This window comes from Orbicella faveolata, unplaced genomic scaffold (genome assembly GCF_042242905.1).
Source record: "Orbicella faveolata isolate gen_17 unplaced genomic scaffold, um_ofav_v1 contig_12, whole genome shotgun sequence".
Classification (NCBI taxonomy): domain Eukaryota; kingdom Metazoa; phylum Cnidaria; class Anthozoa; order Scleractinia; family Merulinidae; genus Orbicella; species Orbicella faveolata.
This window is the reverse complement of record NW_028301539.1, coordinates 16,466,711-16,483,004: the sequence shown is the minus strand read 5'-3', so window position 1 is coordinate 16,483,004 and position 16,294 is coordinate 16,466,711. Positions and strand designations below refer to the sequence as shown.

At 39.7% G+C, this 16,294-nt stretch overlaps 1 protein-coding gene across 1 annotated transcript; it reads left to right on the top strand.

Moving 5' to 3' along the window:
- Positions 1-2,320: 2,320 nt before the first annotated feature.
- On the top strand, positions 2,321-15,981 carry LOC110062411 (mannan-binding lectin serine protease 1-like). The gene is made up of 11 exons (XM_020769299.2): positions 2,321-2,448; positions 2,582-2,637; positions 8,958-9,329; positions 9,961-10,083; positions 10,763-10,905; positions 11,451-11,652; positions 11,949-12,122; positions 12,861-13,037; positions 13,173-13,340; positions 13,887-14,133; positions 14,674-15,981. Exons 1-11 carry the CDS (start codon positions 2,435-2,437, stop codon positions 15,062-15,064), a joined length of 2,067 nt encoding a protein of 688 aa, XP_020624958.2. The 5' UTR covers positions 2,321-2,434; the 3' UTR covers positions 15,065-15,981.
- Positions 15,982-16,294: the final 313 nt, after the last annotated feature.

The following is a 16,294-nucleotide window of genomic DNA, read 5'->3' as shown; positions in this document are numbered from 1 at the left end:
TGATAGTATCATTAGTTTTTAAACAATGACAGCTTTCTCATTTCTGTTGCTGTTTTGTTGTTATTCATTTTTTGTTGGTTTCTTGGTTGTTTTTTAAAAAGGCTTGAAACTGCCTGAATATCTAGTTATATTCGAAAGGACGTGGGACCTGAGCGCCACTGCGCGCTCTGATCCAGGTATTATTCTTGCTACTTCTTCGCGCGAACTCTAGTTCTAGTAATCTTCGTAACTTATTGACTTCTCTGCTTATAAGATGATTCTTGACCATAACCTTGTTCATCGCAGTATCGGATGTAACCAATCCAAAAAACAGCACAACCAAATTACTGCCGAAAAGAAATAGGACCGTAAAATACTCTAAGATCTTTCAAGCCGAGTCAGGCAAACCCCGGGGCGGAATCAGAGACAGCAGTGACGACCATGACTAAGAGGACGGGAAGTATTAGAAGCATAAAACTGAATGTGAAAGAACGTGAAATTGTGTACGTGCAGCAGGTCACCTCGTTCAGGTTAATTTCGAGGCAGTTTGACGCTGAAACAGAATACGGTATTACTGGGTATGGGTCAGAGACTATTACCATGGCACGTGGCTGTGGAATCCAGTGTAAATATACTTTTGATGGGAAGAAACCGTTATGAAAGCTTAATAGGAGTAATCAAATCCATCAGGCTTGAACTGATAGCATTGAAAAGCGTAAGGCCTGAGTCAAGTGATTTTTGGTGGAAATAGCCAATAAGATGTTTGAGGAACTTTCTGGGGGCTTTTAGATGCAGGCCTGATCTTGATCGAGTAGCTGCTGCCACAGGCAGCCATTTTAATCCCAAATGCTGTGGATCCCGGCGGATATGAGACTTAATGAGCCCACACTATTACTCAGTTGTAAGTTTCGCGCATGTACACGCAATGAAATTACATTAGCGAAAGCAACAGTTGCCGGAACAACAAGAACCTACCTTTAATCATCGGGAGTACTCGCCGAGATATTTCAGTATAAGATCTTTTAAACATCTTGGTAGTCCCTGGTTGTAGTCCCTGGTTGTAGCCCCTGATTGTGGTGATGAAAACTTTATGGTTGCTTTAAGTTTGGTTTGATCAAATTTATAAGGTTAATTGATAAACCCAAGTCCATGAATAAAATTAGTTTCATGTATTTTGTGACATGAACTGACGTACAAGTTTACACTGATACTGCAGCAGTGTTTCCCCTCGAAACGCCTCGATATCGTCAGATCGTAACAACCAGTATGGGAGGTTTTATAATCAGGGAGACTTCAGTAAGTTTCTGCCTGATAGAAGAAATCTAACCAGAGAAATAATCAAGTCTGAATCGTGCTTGAGAAGACGGAAGACAGAGCTAGTGTCAATAATTATTTAATACATAAAGAAAGAAAGAAATAACCCCTTAGCACTTAACCTACGTTTATTATTTGTGCCCTTGAAGATTGTACGTACATTAGCCAGTCAAGAGGAGAATGTAAACGTGAGGTTACCTTGATTTATCGATTACCCAGTCTCCTTCCCTGGGCGTTTCCAGCTCCTTCTAAATTGCAAGGGAAACGCTCGTGGAACGAGGGTGGATTGTTCTAGCCTCTCAGTTATCTGGTTTTCCAACTATCGTTTGTCACGCAATGCTACTTATAATTCATGGGAGGGACTTATAGTAATTTCTCTGGGATAATAGGACTGAGGGTGGGTGGGAGAGGGCTCTTGATCCGTGTACTACAGTTTTGAAAATGTTAAAAATGTCAATAAGCTATGGTACCACTGGGTGCTACTTACACGCTTGAGCACACAGAAAACCATCATCTTATTTTTCATCTTTTTATTTAGTATATTTACTGAAATTTATAATAATCGTAGCCGAAAAGGTCCAGCCACTCCGTAAGCAAAATTCATTCGGCCCTGCACTAACACTGCGCCTTAAGGAGCTCAGGGTCTCTGGTTATCATTGACCAGACCACCTTTCTTTGAACGGAGAAATCCATCAGTAGCAATTCGTTTGCAATGAAGCCATAATTCCACAAGAACAAAATTTCAAGTATTGCTGTCAACATGTGAGGATAAGTCACTGAGGAATTTATATCGATGGATCATGCAAAATGTTTGGCGCAAAAAGTCAAAATCTATTCCCACCTTTCGCTTGAAGAATATTTGTTTGGCTTGAAGTAAGTATTACTCCTCGGGCTTTAGCGTAGGCGGCCCTACTGATCACTTTACATCTTTCCTGATTTCTGTGTCTACAGGTCAGCGATTCTAGACGCTGTGATTACAGTCAAAGCTGTCAATATGAAGACAGCTGTCAATCATTTTTAACAATGAATAAAGGCTTAGTAGCGATGGGCGCGTGCCAGAAGAGTGAATTGTCAGATGTAACTGCATACGCTTCAGTTCTTTACGCCATCTATACACGACGAATCTTTGAGTTCAAAAACCATGGTTCTGCTCAGGTAGGTTAACTTTACTGTCGTCAAATCATGGCGAAAACAACTGTCCTTTGTGATTCTTTTGCTTCTTTGTGTTTGGTGATGAGTTGATTTTGATGTCGACTGCTAACTGTTTTGGATTACATGTGTATCGTAGATCACTGGAGTGTCTGCTGCTTCTTCTTCCTCTTGCTACAGTCATTCGTTTTTCAGGTACTGTTTTCATTTACTGTTAGTGTTTGTAACTGTTACATTTGTTCTTTCGTTACAGAAGCATTCTGGTTAGTTTTAGAGGAAGTCCAACAACTGAACATCTCGTGCTCTATCGAGGTCATAAAACCGCCATAGTTTGCATAGTACTTTCCCACTCTTGTACACGCCTAGTTAGTTACACGCTTTTCTTGGCTAAAACTTGATTGTTACAGTGGGTTTCATAATTCAATTTCTTTTGTAATTGTTGCAATTGGCAGTTCTCTCGGGGTGAATATCGATAGGGCGCTATTTAAAGTGTTAGCTCAGAGCACGATCGCCTGTTACATCCGTTCTGAAGCACACAAGGAATAAGTTCGGCGTGGCTACCAGGTAGCTGATGTCTAACCCGAATGCAATCTTGTGACGAAATCTTCTTTTCGTGTGATACGATCGGAGGCCGATCGAGATCAACGTCGCCTGATGTCATCTTTAAAATATCTATCAGTCCTACACATTTGTTTACAAAAATACGAATTAATGATTTCGTCAGATTCTACGCGACAGGAAATGTCGATGCTGCCAAAAGGCGTGAAAAAGCTCCTCAAGCCGTTCATTTTATTGACATGTGGAATGTTAAAAATAGCTTTGGATATCAAACTGCAATTTTACCTAACATCAGCACTGTCGGTTGAAATATCATCGTTAGTCAGTAAATAGATGCATCACAGTTATTATCTCTGTTGGAATCACGCTGGTTGCCCGTATCCTCTCAGCTTGGCGCCAAATGATAGTTATTAGTTTCAACAGTTAAGATAAATCCAAAGCGTCTAGACCTCGGTAACACTGCACTTTCCTGTGCCATTAACATTTTCAGCTTAAGGCAATCGCCGAGTGAGTAATCTTTCCTCGCGTTTTGATTGAAAAGGGAGTTGATATTTGCGATGGGCCAGCCATCGACCGGAAGTCATAGTAAAACTCTCAGGTTTGGTTGTTCAGTTTTAAGAGCACTGCTGTCAAATGTAGTTTGCTGGAGGTAGTAATATGTCTTTCTGTTGGGAATACCTGGCTCCACTAAGACGGCATGTTTGCTTGCAATCCACCACAGAAAAATAAAGTCTACGACGCGTAGATTTAGTGATAAATCTTCAGGTGAAGAATATGTACCCTTTCCGTGCAGTGACCACGTCTTGAAAGGCAAGAGTTTAGAGAACAGGGGAAATATCTAGCACGATGGTGCTGTTTCCCGTGTTTACTTTGTTTACATTGAAAGTATTATTATTGCTTAGAATAGATGGCCTTTTATAACAAAATGATCAGGGGTCAAATACAATATGGTGTGTTTGCAGGAAAAACAAGGTAAATATCTTTCCACCTAAATTTTGCTTTTTTTAAGATTAAACTTCAGCATGCGCAGTGCCTTCGATGCCAAAGAGACAAATTACATCGATCAAACTTTATAATCGACCGCTAAATTAAAGAAAAACAACTAGCTAGTACCTAGACTACTAAAATGCACTTTGTCCTGTTGCTACTGACCGTTGTTATTTTTGGCTTGTTTTTTGACCTCCAGCCTGTGTGATACAAAGAAACCACTTTACACACAGTAAGCTTTGATGCAGCGAATCCACGTACAAGCACAGTATCAGAAGCATCGTTAATCGGTTCTTAATTACGTCCTAGAAAATTTCATCGCCTAGAATTTAATCAGCTTAGGCAACTTCTTGCTTTGCTGAACAGAACAAAGGATGCTACATGTAAACTAATACTGTCATTCTTTACAAAGAGTAATAAAGCAGATTTGGGATAGGATAGGAACACAAGCTTTTGATGGCCTTGGCTTACGAAAGTTAAGCCTTCAATTGGGTCGCAGCTGCGTTCCACTGTTCAGCTGGGATCAGGTCATTATCTGCCACTCAGTTTTCACGACTTTCTAATCAAGTTGTTTCCTGAAAACCCTTTTCCAGCAAAACATCCTTGAAATTTTTCGTTTTAGCGCCAAATGTTGGGCAGTGCCAATTCTGTTTTCCCTTTCTCATCCTTCTGCTTTAGCAATGATTTTAAGTTAACTGTTATGTCGCGTGCCTAAGCTCGATACTTCGGCAATATTTGATTATCTGAGATTTTCTTTTAAGTCCATTGAAGCGAGATTGCAAAAGTCAAACTAGACGTTCTCATTATTTATTTTATTATTATTTTTTTCATCTTTTATTTAGTTCAACTCACGATTGGGATCAAATTGATGTGAACCAATTAAACAATTCTTTTCATTCTATTAACCATTTAATGTTTCAATGAAACGCAAAACTCGAGTCGAGACCCCTTAGGCGGGTTCTGTTTGATTCTTTTTTTCTTTAATTTGTTTGTCGAAAATATAGATTCGCCATCTTAAAATGAGATTATAGAAATCTGTGATCATTATAAACAAGTTTCTTAAGATGAAAAAAGGAAAATATTTGCTCCAATTCCTGGACTTCCCGTGATGAAAGCCGCTGCCAATGCAGCTCTTGTCAATAAGAAATCACACTCCATTGCTGAACGTAATATTGCACCAGGAGGTGTTGTGTTTACATAAGAGTGGGAATCCTATCAGTAAACATTACCTATTCTTCGGAGGTTTGTTCACAAAGGGATTTCCTCCTCTCATCAGCTGTGACTTCCGAATTGCTTCTCTGCAAAATCGATAATCACGTTTGATTTTCAACATGTGGCGCAGAGGTTTCCAAAGCTTTCATACGACTTCTCTTTAGTAACAAGAACAACATCAGGATACCCACTGATTTGTCCTTTAGTATATGTTCTGAAATGACAGCTGGATCCATGTCAGACAGTTATTACGCAATTCTAACCTCATGCCAATTCAGTTCAATTCAATTCAATTAATTCAGACGGGGTCACAGGATTGAGAAAAAAAAACGTATTCTTACATAGAAAGGCTCCCGGCAAGCAAACTGCTCTAAGGATACTTATGCAAAATTCATAATAGCGATAAAACTAAAATGGTGTGCAAATTAACGAGGCTAAGAGCCAAGATGCTTATGAAATGTAAAAGTCTTTCTTCGATGAAGAGAACTGGAATAAAAATAAAAGAATTAAGTCAAAAATGTAGATTTTTGGCCAGATCTGCATGGAATTTGCGGTTGCTATGGCAAAGTCAAAAATCATAAACACACAATTGACATACTAAAATTTCCGCGAAGGATGAATGAACAGCGACTGAAAGTTCAGCCTCTTAATCTTAGTGTAAATCGTCTCTTTTAAGCTTGAAAACGCCTAATGGGGGTGACACCCTCCACCCCACCCCCGTGGGTTAATTTGTCTACAATGTGAGTTTGAAAATGTCGCTAAAATGCTCACTTATATTTCTTTTTTTGAAGAACAACGTGATATTGCTTTGAGGGACGATCAATTGGTGTTGTTCTTACTTAAAGTTATTTTAAGTATAAGTGGAACATGAAAAATGTAATGCTGTTAACCTAATTTGCGCCTCGGGCACAATCTTAATATGTTTGGGCCTTCTCAGTCGCTATGTACTTCTAGAGAAGGTTCTTCGAGCAACCGAGAGAACAAAAATCTGGTTTAAAATTTACACCGGCTCTTTATTCACTTGAGTAGCTCTTCGTAACGCTCTTGGACGATCCGACCGATCGATATATATATATATATATATATATATATATATATATATATATATATATATATATATAGATATATAGATATAAAAGACAAACAAAAAAACAAACAAAACAAACAAAACAAGTAGCCACGTGCACACATCGCGCCCTTGTTTGCATAAAGTTTCTTTGGATAAGCTGCGAGTAATGTCTCCTTTGCGGATCAGGACCCAAAAATACGGCTGTTATACAAAAATCTCCCCTGCAGAATAGTCTAGACTGGAACAAGAAAAGTCCGGAATTTAATTTAATTTGATCTAACGAGTTCGAGACCTTCGAAAGTCCTTGAAAAGCGCATTTGTTCGGGCGGTGTTCTTAGAAGTCCTTGAAATTGGAGTTTTTATAATTGATTCGTGACCTATTCGATTAGAAAGAAGGAGATGAACTTGTGAACTTGTCCGTATGACGTCAAACGAGGTATCTTGAAAATTAAAATTGACGCTCTTGAAGTCTTTCGCTAAAAATGTAGGCCCTGCAGCACTCAATTTTATTCGAAATAATGACTGTTATGCGACGAAGACAACCAATACATTTTTTCACTGGATATAAACCAAAATTAAATGTTCTCGGAATTTTACCTCTTTTACCTGTTTCAGACATTAGAATGTCGATGTCCTATCGTAACATTACGTGACAACGCCACCCGCCTGCAATTAAACATTTTTGGTTGTTATTGTTTGGAAGGCTGAATCATTTTTTTTTCTTGCAGATTTCTCCCAGAATACCTTGACCTTCAACCAAAATGTCAACTATTTAGCTATCTGAATTTTCTTTCCAATGAAGCACGTTTTTTTTTTTAACTTGTTCAATCGTCCTTTATGTCGTTCGCCGGTCCCGCCGGTAAAACGGAAACGCCGCATATCCTTATAAGTGTCATTACGATAAATCCAGGATTTCCTTATTTATATCCAAAGATTTCCATGTTTAGTTTTGGAATTTCTTACCTCTTGCAGTTTGCAAAAGGAAAACTTCACTCACACGTCAGAATTATAGTCATCTTCATGATAATTTGTAGGCCTGGTGGCCTCGGATCGTTTTGTACATCTCGGTTCCTACTCAAGGAATTCTTTCTCGATCTGTGCGAAATCAGTTCTATAGCAGTGTTGACAGTGTTCATGACGCCTGCTCAACTTGGGGCTTGTCGCATCCTTTTTTTATGAGAGGAATTTGGTGATAATTCGGTGATCGGAAGCTATCACAGCATTAATTTGAAGCAGCTTTGGCTGAGAGCACCGATTACAGGCAAAGATTACGAAAGGTCAGTTTATAGGAGCTTGAAGGGGCCCACACAAGCTAATTTGTCAGAAATCGCAAGGTATCATCATGGCGACAAGGTGACCAACAAATGAATATTCTAAGTTACTCAAACATGCCTGAACTTCCCCTCTCCCAGCGAGTTTCTTAATGAAATCTGTCAGCCAGCAGACATGTGGCCCAAATTTATCACGTACGTCATGATGGGGGAGGGGGAGGGGGAGAAGGAGGATGGGGTAGGTTGATTCACATTCCCAGCTACCTTACCTATTAAGAGGCCCTGCGCCTAAGAAACGACCGATGATTTCCGGCTAAAAAATAAAATCGGCCGTTTTTCCAGAAACGTGATGCATATCCCTCCAATGTCTGATTCATCACTGTGATTGCTTTCAAAAGCGTTGAACTTTTGAGAAATAACTATTTTAAAATCAGCTCCAACGCTCCATCTAATTTAGTATGCATTATTTGAAACTTTATTTTTTAATCGCTTCGGCAGTTTTTTGATGTTTATCGAATGATATTGCATTAAAAGGCCTTTTTCTTCAACACTGTGTAGTTTTCTCATTATTTTGCGTTGCGATAGTAATTTCTGAACAGTTTTTTGCGGGGGCTTATTTTCGGCCTGATTTTGCTGCTATCAGACGGAAAAAGTTTGCGGCTCGATATTTTTGGTTTAAAGCGAAAGTGAAACAAAAGAAATTCATTTTTACATAGTATTCGGTAACCTCTGCTTGGGAGATAAAAATCGGCCGATTTTATTTTTTAGCCGGAAATCATCGGTCGTTTCTTAGGCGCAGGGCCTCTCAATGTTCTTGCAGGAAAAGGAATCAAACACCCAGCAAGCACATAAGCAGATATCCATTTTAAAGTTTTGATTAGGTTGTATCGGGTCAGTACCTCTGGTATTCCAGTTAACACGACCTCACTGAGAAGCAGATTTTCGTTAAATACCATTCACCAAATGGTGCTCATGTGGATGGCTTCTTTGAAAAATTTAAGCAAATTTAAGTCAATGGTTGCATTTGGTAACGAAAGTTGTATGTTGTGAGAGTGAGACACTTTTTCTCCAGCCATTCCCAGCCAACCAGCCCACCATCAACCTGTCCAACCATACAACCAGCCAACTGACCAACCAACCAGCCCATCCTTCAGCCACACCACCAACAAACAAACAAACAAACAAACAAACAAACAAACGAGAGAAGTGAGATAAATTCTGAATGCGCTCAATATATATTTTCAACCTAAAGTTTGCCATTCCTTTTCAGGTTTTTAAACCAATAAGTGTTGACATTTATTTTAAATATTTAAAATTTCTAGAAATGTTTGGATCATTAAAACTTTGATGTCACCAAGTGGAAGCATATGCTCCTGAGAAAACATCTTATATGATAACTTAATATTTATTCACTTCAGGCGCAATTTGTGGTGGAAATCGCCATGGCCTTTTTGGAATCATCCAGTCTCCCAAATTCCCTGACACTTACCCAGACAATCTACACTGCGAATGGAACATCACCGTCCCTACAGGTCACCGGGTTAGAATCCGCTTCACAGTGATCGATGTGGAGTACTTCTACATGTGTGATTACGACTGGATCTCTTTGCGCTCTGGCAACAGCACCCTTGGAAAATTTTGCGGCTCTAGCAAGACGAACAGAACGCATCATAAAAAGCTTCCCAGAGAATACTCAGTGTCACCAACGAATCAAGTCACCCTCACATTTCACACGGATTACTCCAACGAGGAACCCTATAGCGGTTTCAGGGCACATTACATTGCTGTCGGTAAGCCACTTGATAACATTTCATCCAACCATCCATCCACCCATCTATGTTCGTCCTCCCTCCCTCCCTCCCTCCCTCCCTTCCTTCCTTCCTTCCTTCCTTCCTTTCATCCTTCCATCCTTCCTTCCTTTCATCCTTCCTTCCTTCCTCCCTCCCTCCCTTCCTTCCTTCCTTCCTTCCTTCCTTCCATCCTTCCATCCTTCCATCCTTCCTTCCTACTACCTACCTTGCGGCCTTCCTTCTTACCTTCCTTCCTGCCCTCCTTCTTTCCGTTCTTCGTTCGTTACTCTTTCATAATATATTTGTGTGATAACAGCTCGTTTGTTAGTGAGTTGCACAAGATGTATAGAATGTTTAAAGGCATGCTTGGTGAATTTTTATATAGTTAAGAAGTTGCATATCGCTCTCAACTAATCACCAAGAAGGTAATAACTACGAACGCTATACAAAAGAAATGTAAGCGAGCCGTATTTTGATTTAGTATAGCGCCTCCATAGGGCTTACCACGTTAGAAACAGCATTTCATTAGCACTTTAATTAAAAACATAGCCTCCATTGGAAGTTATAAAGTTCCTGTTTGATGGTTTTCATGTATTATAAATTTGTTTTTCTGCCATGATTTTTCATGCAGATGAGAATGAGTGCAAAGTAGATAACGGAAACTGTGACCATTATTGTCACAATTACATCGGTGGCCATTATTGTTCCTGTCGATCGGGTTACAAGCTTCAACCGGATAAGAAGTCTTGTCATAGTAAGTACTATACCTATTTTCTGGTTTTAAAGGCTAAATCATGACAGAAGCTTTTAAAACGAGCCCTCTGTCATGATGTCACTCCATTTATGTGGAGTTCCTCATCACTCCTTACCAGTCCTATTGATTGGAGTTTAGAGTCTTGGACTCTAAAGTTCTCGTAGTGGTCTACGTCACTATATTTTAAGGCTATTCATCTTTACAAATTTATAAGCAGTCTATTGCTTAAATAAGAACAGATGACAACTTACACTGTACGAGGTATAGAAAAACAAGTGACTTTGTTAAAGAAAAGTACCGTGTTTAAAATATGAAAAGGGTACAATTCTAACTTTCGTTCTCATTAACAATTAGACTACGAGCCCGAGTTTTATTTGGGCGAATATTCAACGAAGCGTAACTGAGTAGTAGGGCGAGTAGTCTAGTTGTTTAAGTACACACTTAAAAGCATTAAAGCCAAACCTACTATTTCGTGTATTTAAAATTAATATTAACTTTCAGCTTCAAAAGCAGCGGGTGCGAACGTTGTCTACCATCGAATAGAAAACGATGGCAGAACCAATCAGATTCGCGGGTTTCCAGTAGAACATAGCTCAATTGCTACTGATAAAATACAGAAAATAGATTTGCCCCTTGCTGTTTTTGTCACTTACTTTGGCTTTGTTTGAACATTCCGTAGTTATATGCAATGACCAGCAGTTTACTGCCAGAAGAGGCGAAATAGCAAGTCCAGAGTACCCCAAAAAATATCCGAAAAACTCCAGATGTGATTGGACCATTGCAGTGGATAAGGGATACCAGATAACGTTGACTTTTACTCAGGTAAATATGTTTATGGCTTGCAACAGCCTATCAGATTACTGCACTTCGTAACACTTTGTCACATTCATCACCATTTAAATTGCAAGTAATATAAATAAAGAAATAAAGACATAAATATAAGGGTAATTAGGAATTTGCGGTGGCACATCCCACGGGGAGGTTCTTCGTCAGCTGTTTCCAGATCGAATTGGAATTGTAGAAGTGTGGATTTTCCTGAAGAGAGGCAAACCGGAGAACCCGGAGTAAACCCTCGGAGCAAGAGGTGAACCAACAACAAACTCAACCCACTTTTGACGCCTGTTCTAGGATTGGAACCCGGGTCAAACTGGTGGGAGGTGAGCCCTCTCACTACTTCGCCATCTCTTCTCCCCTTGCCGAATGCCCACCAAATGAAATTCTACAATGAAAGTAAAGCGCTTTGAAGTGATAAAAATCAAAAAGAAAGCAACGAAAATTGTTAAGAATAAGTACAAATTGCTTGACAATCAATGAAGTAGACATTTTTTGGCGTTTGGCGTTGATAGTGATCGCCTTTGTCAATCTAGTTTGATGTAGAGGACCATCCCGATGTGACATGCCCCTACGATTACATGAAAGTGTCAGCGGGCAAAGACAAGAAGTATGGTCCTTTGTGCGGCAAGACTCTTCCACAGAATATCACTTCATCTGCCAACTACATGCACCTTGAGTTCGTGTCTGATGACTCTGGAAACTACAAAGGATTCAGAGCCTTCTATGATACACACGGTAAGTACGCAGTGTCTAGTGTAAGCATGAGGTAGAGACCAGTTGCTATTTAAAATAGCATGTATTTATCAGTCGACCAAGAGGGTTATTCTTCCCAGACTTACTAGAAATTCTCTTTTATAACGCATCCGTTTTATTTATTTAACCAAATATTTATACTGGATGATTCCATTGCAGCAGAAACAATTTAAATGCAGTTCCATATTAACCAAGTTTAAATCGAAATGGCCTATTTGAGATAGGTTTTACGCCTGGTGGTTGTGTCCGCTGCATTTCGAACGTTTTGCTTTCAACAGGTTTAAGATGTCCAACTTTAGCCGCTCCAGAACATGGAAACATGACGGGAGACAGCTTTACGTTCAAGGACGTCGTAGAGTTTGGCTGCGAGGAAGGCTACCTTCTGACTGGCTCTTCAGTGAGAGAATGTCTTAACACTGGAGACTGGGACGGAGTCGTCCCTGAATGCAAACGTAGGTAGAGTAATTCCAGGCGCAAAGCATTACCTAAGGGAATGCAAACGACTTAAGTGAGATTTGCAAACGTAAACTGTCTAAATTAGTTTAAATGTTAGCTTAATTTAAGGAGGCTGGCAACAGTTTCAGGCACTTTTCCAATAGTTATACTTTGAAGGATGAATACTAGTACCGTTTATCAAGTGATGCTGCAATAATGGTATCACACAAATGACCAATGATTGGTAAACAGGTTGCGATCATCCTTACTATATAACAGTATGTTTCGTGCATTCGGACTTTATATTATGGACTTGTCACTTTTTTTTATTAATGACATGTCATTTTATGAATAATCCTTATGCCTTGTGTTATCCGAATTAGTAAGTGAATAAGCTACGTTTTGGATTTATGAAACAGAAGGCGTTTCTAGAAAAATAAAATGTCATCGTTTTCACGGTTGTTTATAACTCTGCAAAACAAAGAAAGCAGTCTTCTTCTTATGTCCTTTTTTTGTGAAATAGAACTTTTCGAAATATTGTCTACATTTTCATAGGTTTGGGTAAATAATCTGTAATCTATGATGGCGTTCACAATAAATCATTTTAGGAAAATAATTGAACAGATGATATTAATGAGCCACGTGGGTCGAGAGACAAGACGAAAATAGACAATGCATAATACGAAGGCTTGCACAATAGCCAGTACGTTTTTCTAATAGACTCGTTTAATTTGTATTGGCTTCTTTGATGTTAGCGGTAAATTGTGGAAACCCGGGAATCCCACTTCATGGCAAAATCACGGAGAGTGGATTCACCTACAAGAAAGTCGTCAGCTATTCCTGCAACAAGTATTTTGAGCTTCATGGTCCAAAAACGCGACAGTGTCTGGCAGATGGAAAGTGGTCTGGCGAACAACCTAAGTGTGTTGCTAGTAAGTAACCTCAGAAAATAAACTCTTCCCGTCAAGCTTGAAATGTTTATTAACACGATCTCCTTTTAATTAGATTTAAAAAACCGTCCTTACTCGTCCAAAAGGTCTCAACAACTTTTTTCTCTTTTTTATTAGCCTGTGGAGAAGTGAATAACTTCAATTTCAGCCGTGATGTTTGTAGGAAGAGAATTGTTGGTGGACAAAACGCCTTTAAAGGAGCGTACCCATGGCACGTGTTACTCATGAGGGCTGGTGAAGTCGCGTGTGGTGGAAGTCTATTGAATGAGCAGTGGGTTTTAACAGGTCAGTTGCCAAGACCTGGTAATTTCAAAGCGGTTATTGTAGTCAGTTTTGTTACATAACAAGTCTCTAAAGGGCCAAGTGACGCTTTTTAGCATGTATTGCATGCAGTGTTCCAAGCGACCTTCTGATGTACTACTGCGTTAGTAAATCACTGTCAAATTGAATTTAAAAAAAACAAAAAAAACACACACTGACTAAAAGAATCTAAACTAATTAATGTGTGTCCACACCCTTTCCCCAAATTTGGCAGCAGGCAAAACACACTAATGTACCAGTTCTAATGTACCAGTTCTAAAGTGTTTTGTTAAACACTGAACAGTAAAAGAAGTGTTTCGGCAATCAAGATCAGGATTGTGGTTGCCCTTCGCCTACAAAATTAGCCTGTTCCACGCTATCGGTCATCCCGCCCGCTTTTTCGATCGTCCGCACTGACCGAGAGCCTGGAACAGGCCACCACAAATCAATCCATACACTTAAAAGTGTCATGTTCTGTATAGCTTCCGTGTGACGTCATTCACCCTAATTTTGTGTCGCATTTTATCTTAGCTGCACATTGTGTTACAACCAAGCAAAATGGTATCGTTCGCGAAGATTTACTGGAGATATACGCCGGTCTCCACCAGATCAGAAGATTAAACGCCAGCCATGTGCAGAAACGAAAGGTTGTCAAGATCATCAATCACAAGAACTTTGATTTTTTGCTGTTTGAGTCTGATCTGGCTCTTTTGCAACTCGATCGTGAAGTCAGAATATCACACTACGTAAAACCTGTTTGTCTACCGGAAGGACCAAGGTAAGTTAAATGAACTACTTGGAGGATGTTACACGACGGCCGAAAGATATGAATTTGAATCTCATCGATCTCTCTTTGCTAAGTTTAATACAAAAAAACATGTTTGCGCAATTTACTTCTTGAAAGGTTGTAATCCCAAGCTTTTCTTCGCACCTAATCGATGGCTGCACGTGAAAACTAGTCTGCTGCTATCTGGGAGGTGCGGTGCCCTAATAATTATCGCTTCTGGACACCTGGGTTCGAACCCTGACCGAGGTTATTCACTTGTTGTTTGCCTGAATAAGGCACTTTTGCTTTTAACCAGCCAGGTTTAGAAATGGGCAACACCAACAAATAGGAGGATCTAGCCTCTAATGAATAAAGCATCCTATCCAGGGAACTGGAAACAAGATAAGCTCTCCCTAGCCTGCGTAGCTGCAGGGATTGTTGCAAAGGCACTAACCCGCAAAATCCCGCCAGTTATGTACGCAGGCTAAGCTTTCCCTTCGCGGGTACCTAAATAGGACTTTAAACTTTTTCCTTCTTTTGATGTTATTACAGGCAGAAGAGGATGTTTGCACCAGGAAAATTCGGTCGCGCCGTGGGATGGGGTTACAAGGTAAGCAATAATTCCTTTGGACAGTTTGCAAACACCTTGAAAGAGATCTGCATCCCGACTATTGCCAATCACGTGTGTCAAGCCGCCTACAATGACGAAAAGTACACAGTGACACCACTCATGCTGTGTGCAGGGGAGACTCTTGGTGGAAAAGATTCCTGTCATGGGGACTCTGGGGGTGGCTTTGTCTTCTTTGACACAACCACCAGGAAGTGGGTGTTGGGTGGAGTGGTGAGCTGGGGCAGCAGCATGGGATGTGGATTACGTAACAAGTATGGTGTCTACGTCCGTGTGTCCGAGTTCGTTCCTTGGATTAAAGAGAAAATGTTTTAAGACCGTCTCTCGTTTTATGAACATCCTACTAAGCCACAATTACTCCAAACGTGTTTTTAAAAAAAGAAAGATAACCCCTTTAGACTGATAGTATTAGCTTTTATGGACATGTCCTCTTTATATCATGTCTGACACTGTTGAAATATTAATCATTGCTTTTGTGTTTGAAGCGTATGTGGTGCAACTGCATGTCATGAATTATATGTCCAAGACGTAAGCGAGTAGTTGTAAAACCGCTATAATCTTCACAGATGCGCTAATTCAAGCTACATAATTGCAAAGGCAATCAATAAAATTCAACTTCGCAGATATTTTGTTTATATAGAGTTGTAGAGTATAGTGAATGCTACATGATGTATAAGATGACTTAATTAACTAGTTTAAAATAACCCAGAGCTTTTAATCTTGTATTTAGTTGTAGCAATTGTTTGTTTGTGTAGTCTATATATTATATAAATATACTTTTTGTTCAATCTCGTTGATTTGAATGTCCGCTCTGTCTGCTAAATGGTAAGGGATTTCTTTTCCCTTGGGGCCTATATTAGCTGAGTTTTTTGGCCAGCCTCAAAAATTATCCATATATTAGTCAAGGGTCGTTTTAGAAGAGTTTCGGCTTTCGTAATTGTTAAGACTGCTTTGTACTGTCAAAGCTGTACAATGAGTTTCAAGAAAATTCCACGTTATATTGGAGAAAAGCAGCGTTTTATAACTCAGGTTCAACAACAAAGACGTTTTTATACAAGTATTGTACGGGTAACAAACGCGTTTCAGTGTGTATCGGGCCGTAATGATTTATATCTTTCTGGGAAAGACTTAGTAGCTTTATAAAGCGTGTGCAAAAACAAATTAGTTTCAGCAGTGTTGTTGTTGTTTTTTGCTGTTGTTTTGTATTTTAATAAATTCCTTGTAGCACTGTGCTTAAGTCTGTTATAAAGCCTGTGAACAGGCTGCTTGGTGATCGAATCAAGAAAAGAACAGGCCACGAGCCGAAAACTGTGAGCGAAGAGACAGAGACAGAGAGGGTGGGAGGAGTTTAAAATATCTTCGAAGACTCGGGGACAGTTAGTCGTGGCCATACGACTTTAACCAACAGACAAAATGTCCATGTCGAAGGATTACAAGCATCGCCTACACTGATTTTGCCATTCAGTTTTTTTCGTCTAGCCCCAACTGAATTACCTCCTCCTTACAGTTAGGTTCCATCCCTTCCCTTTCTCTTCCCAGTCCCCC

Excerpts from the sequence above, each read along its gene's own strand:
- LOC110062411 (XM_020769299.2), top strand. Across the intron at positions 2,638-8,957 it reads TACAGTCATTCGTTTTTCAG|GCGCAATTTGTGGTGGAAAT; the intron begins GTACTGTTTTCA and ends TATTCACTTCAG. Across the intron at positions 13,341-13,886 it reads TGAGCAGTGGGTTTTAACAG|CTGCACATTGTGTTACAACC; the intron begins GTCAGTTGCCAA and ends ATTTTATCTTAG.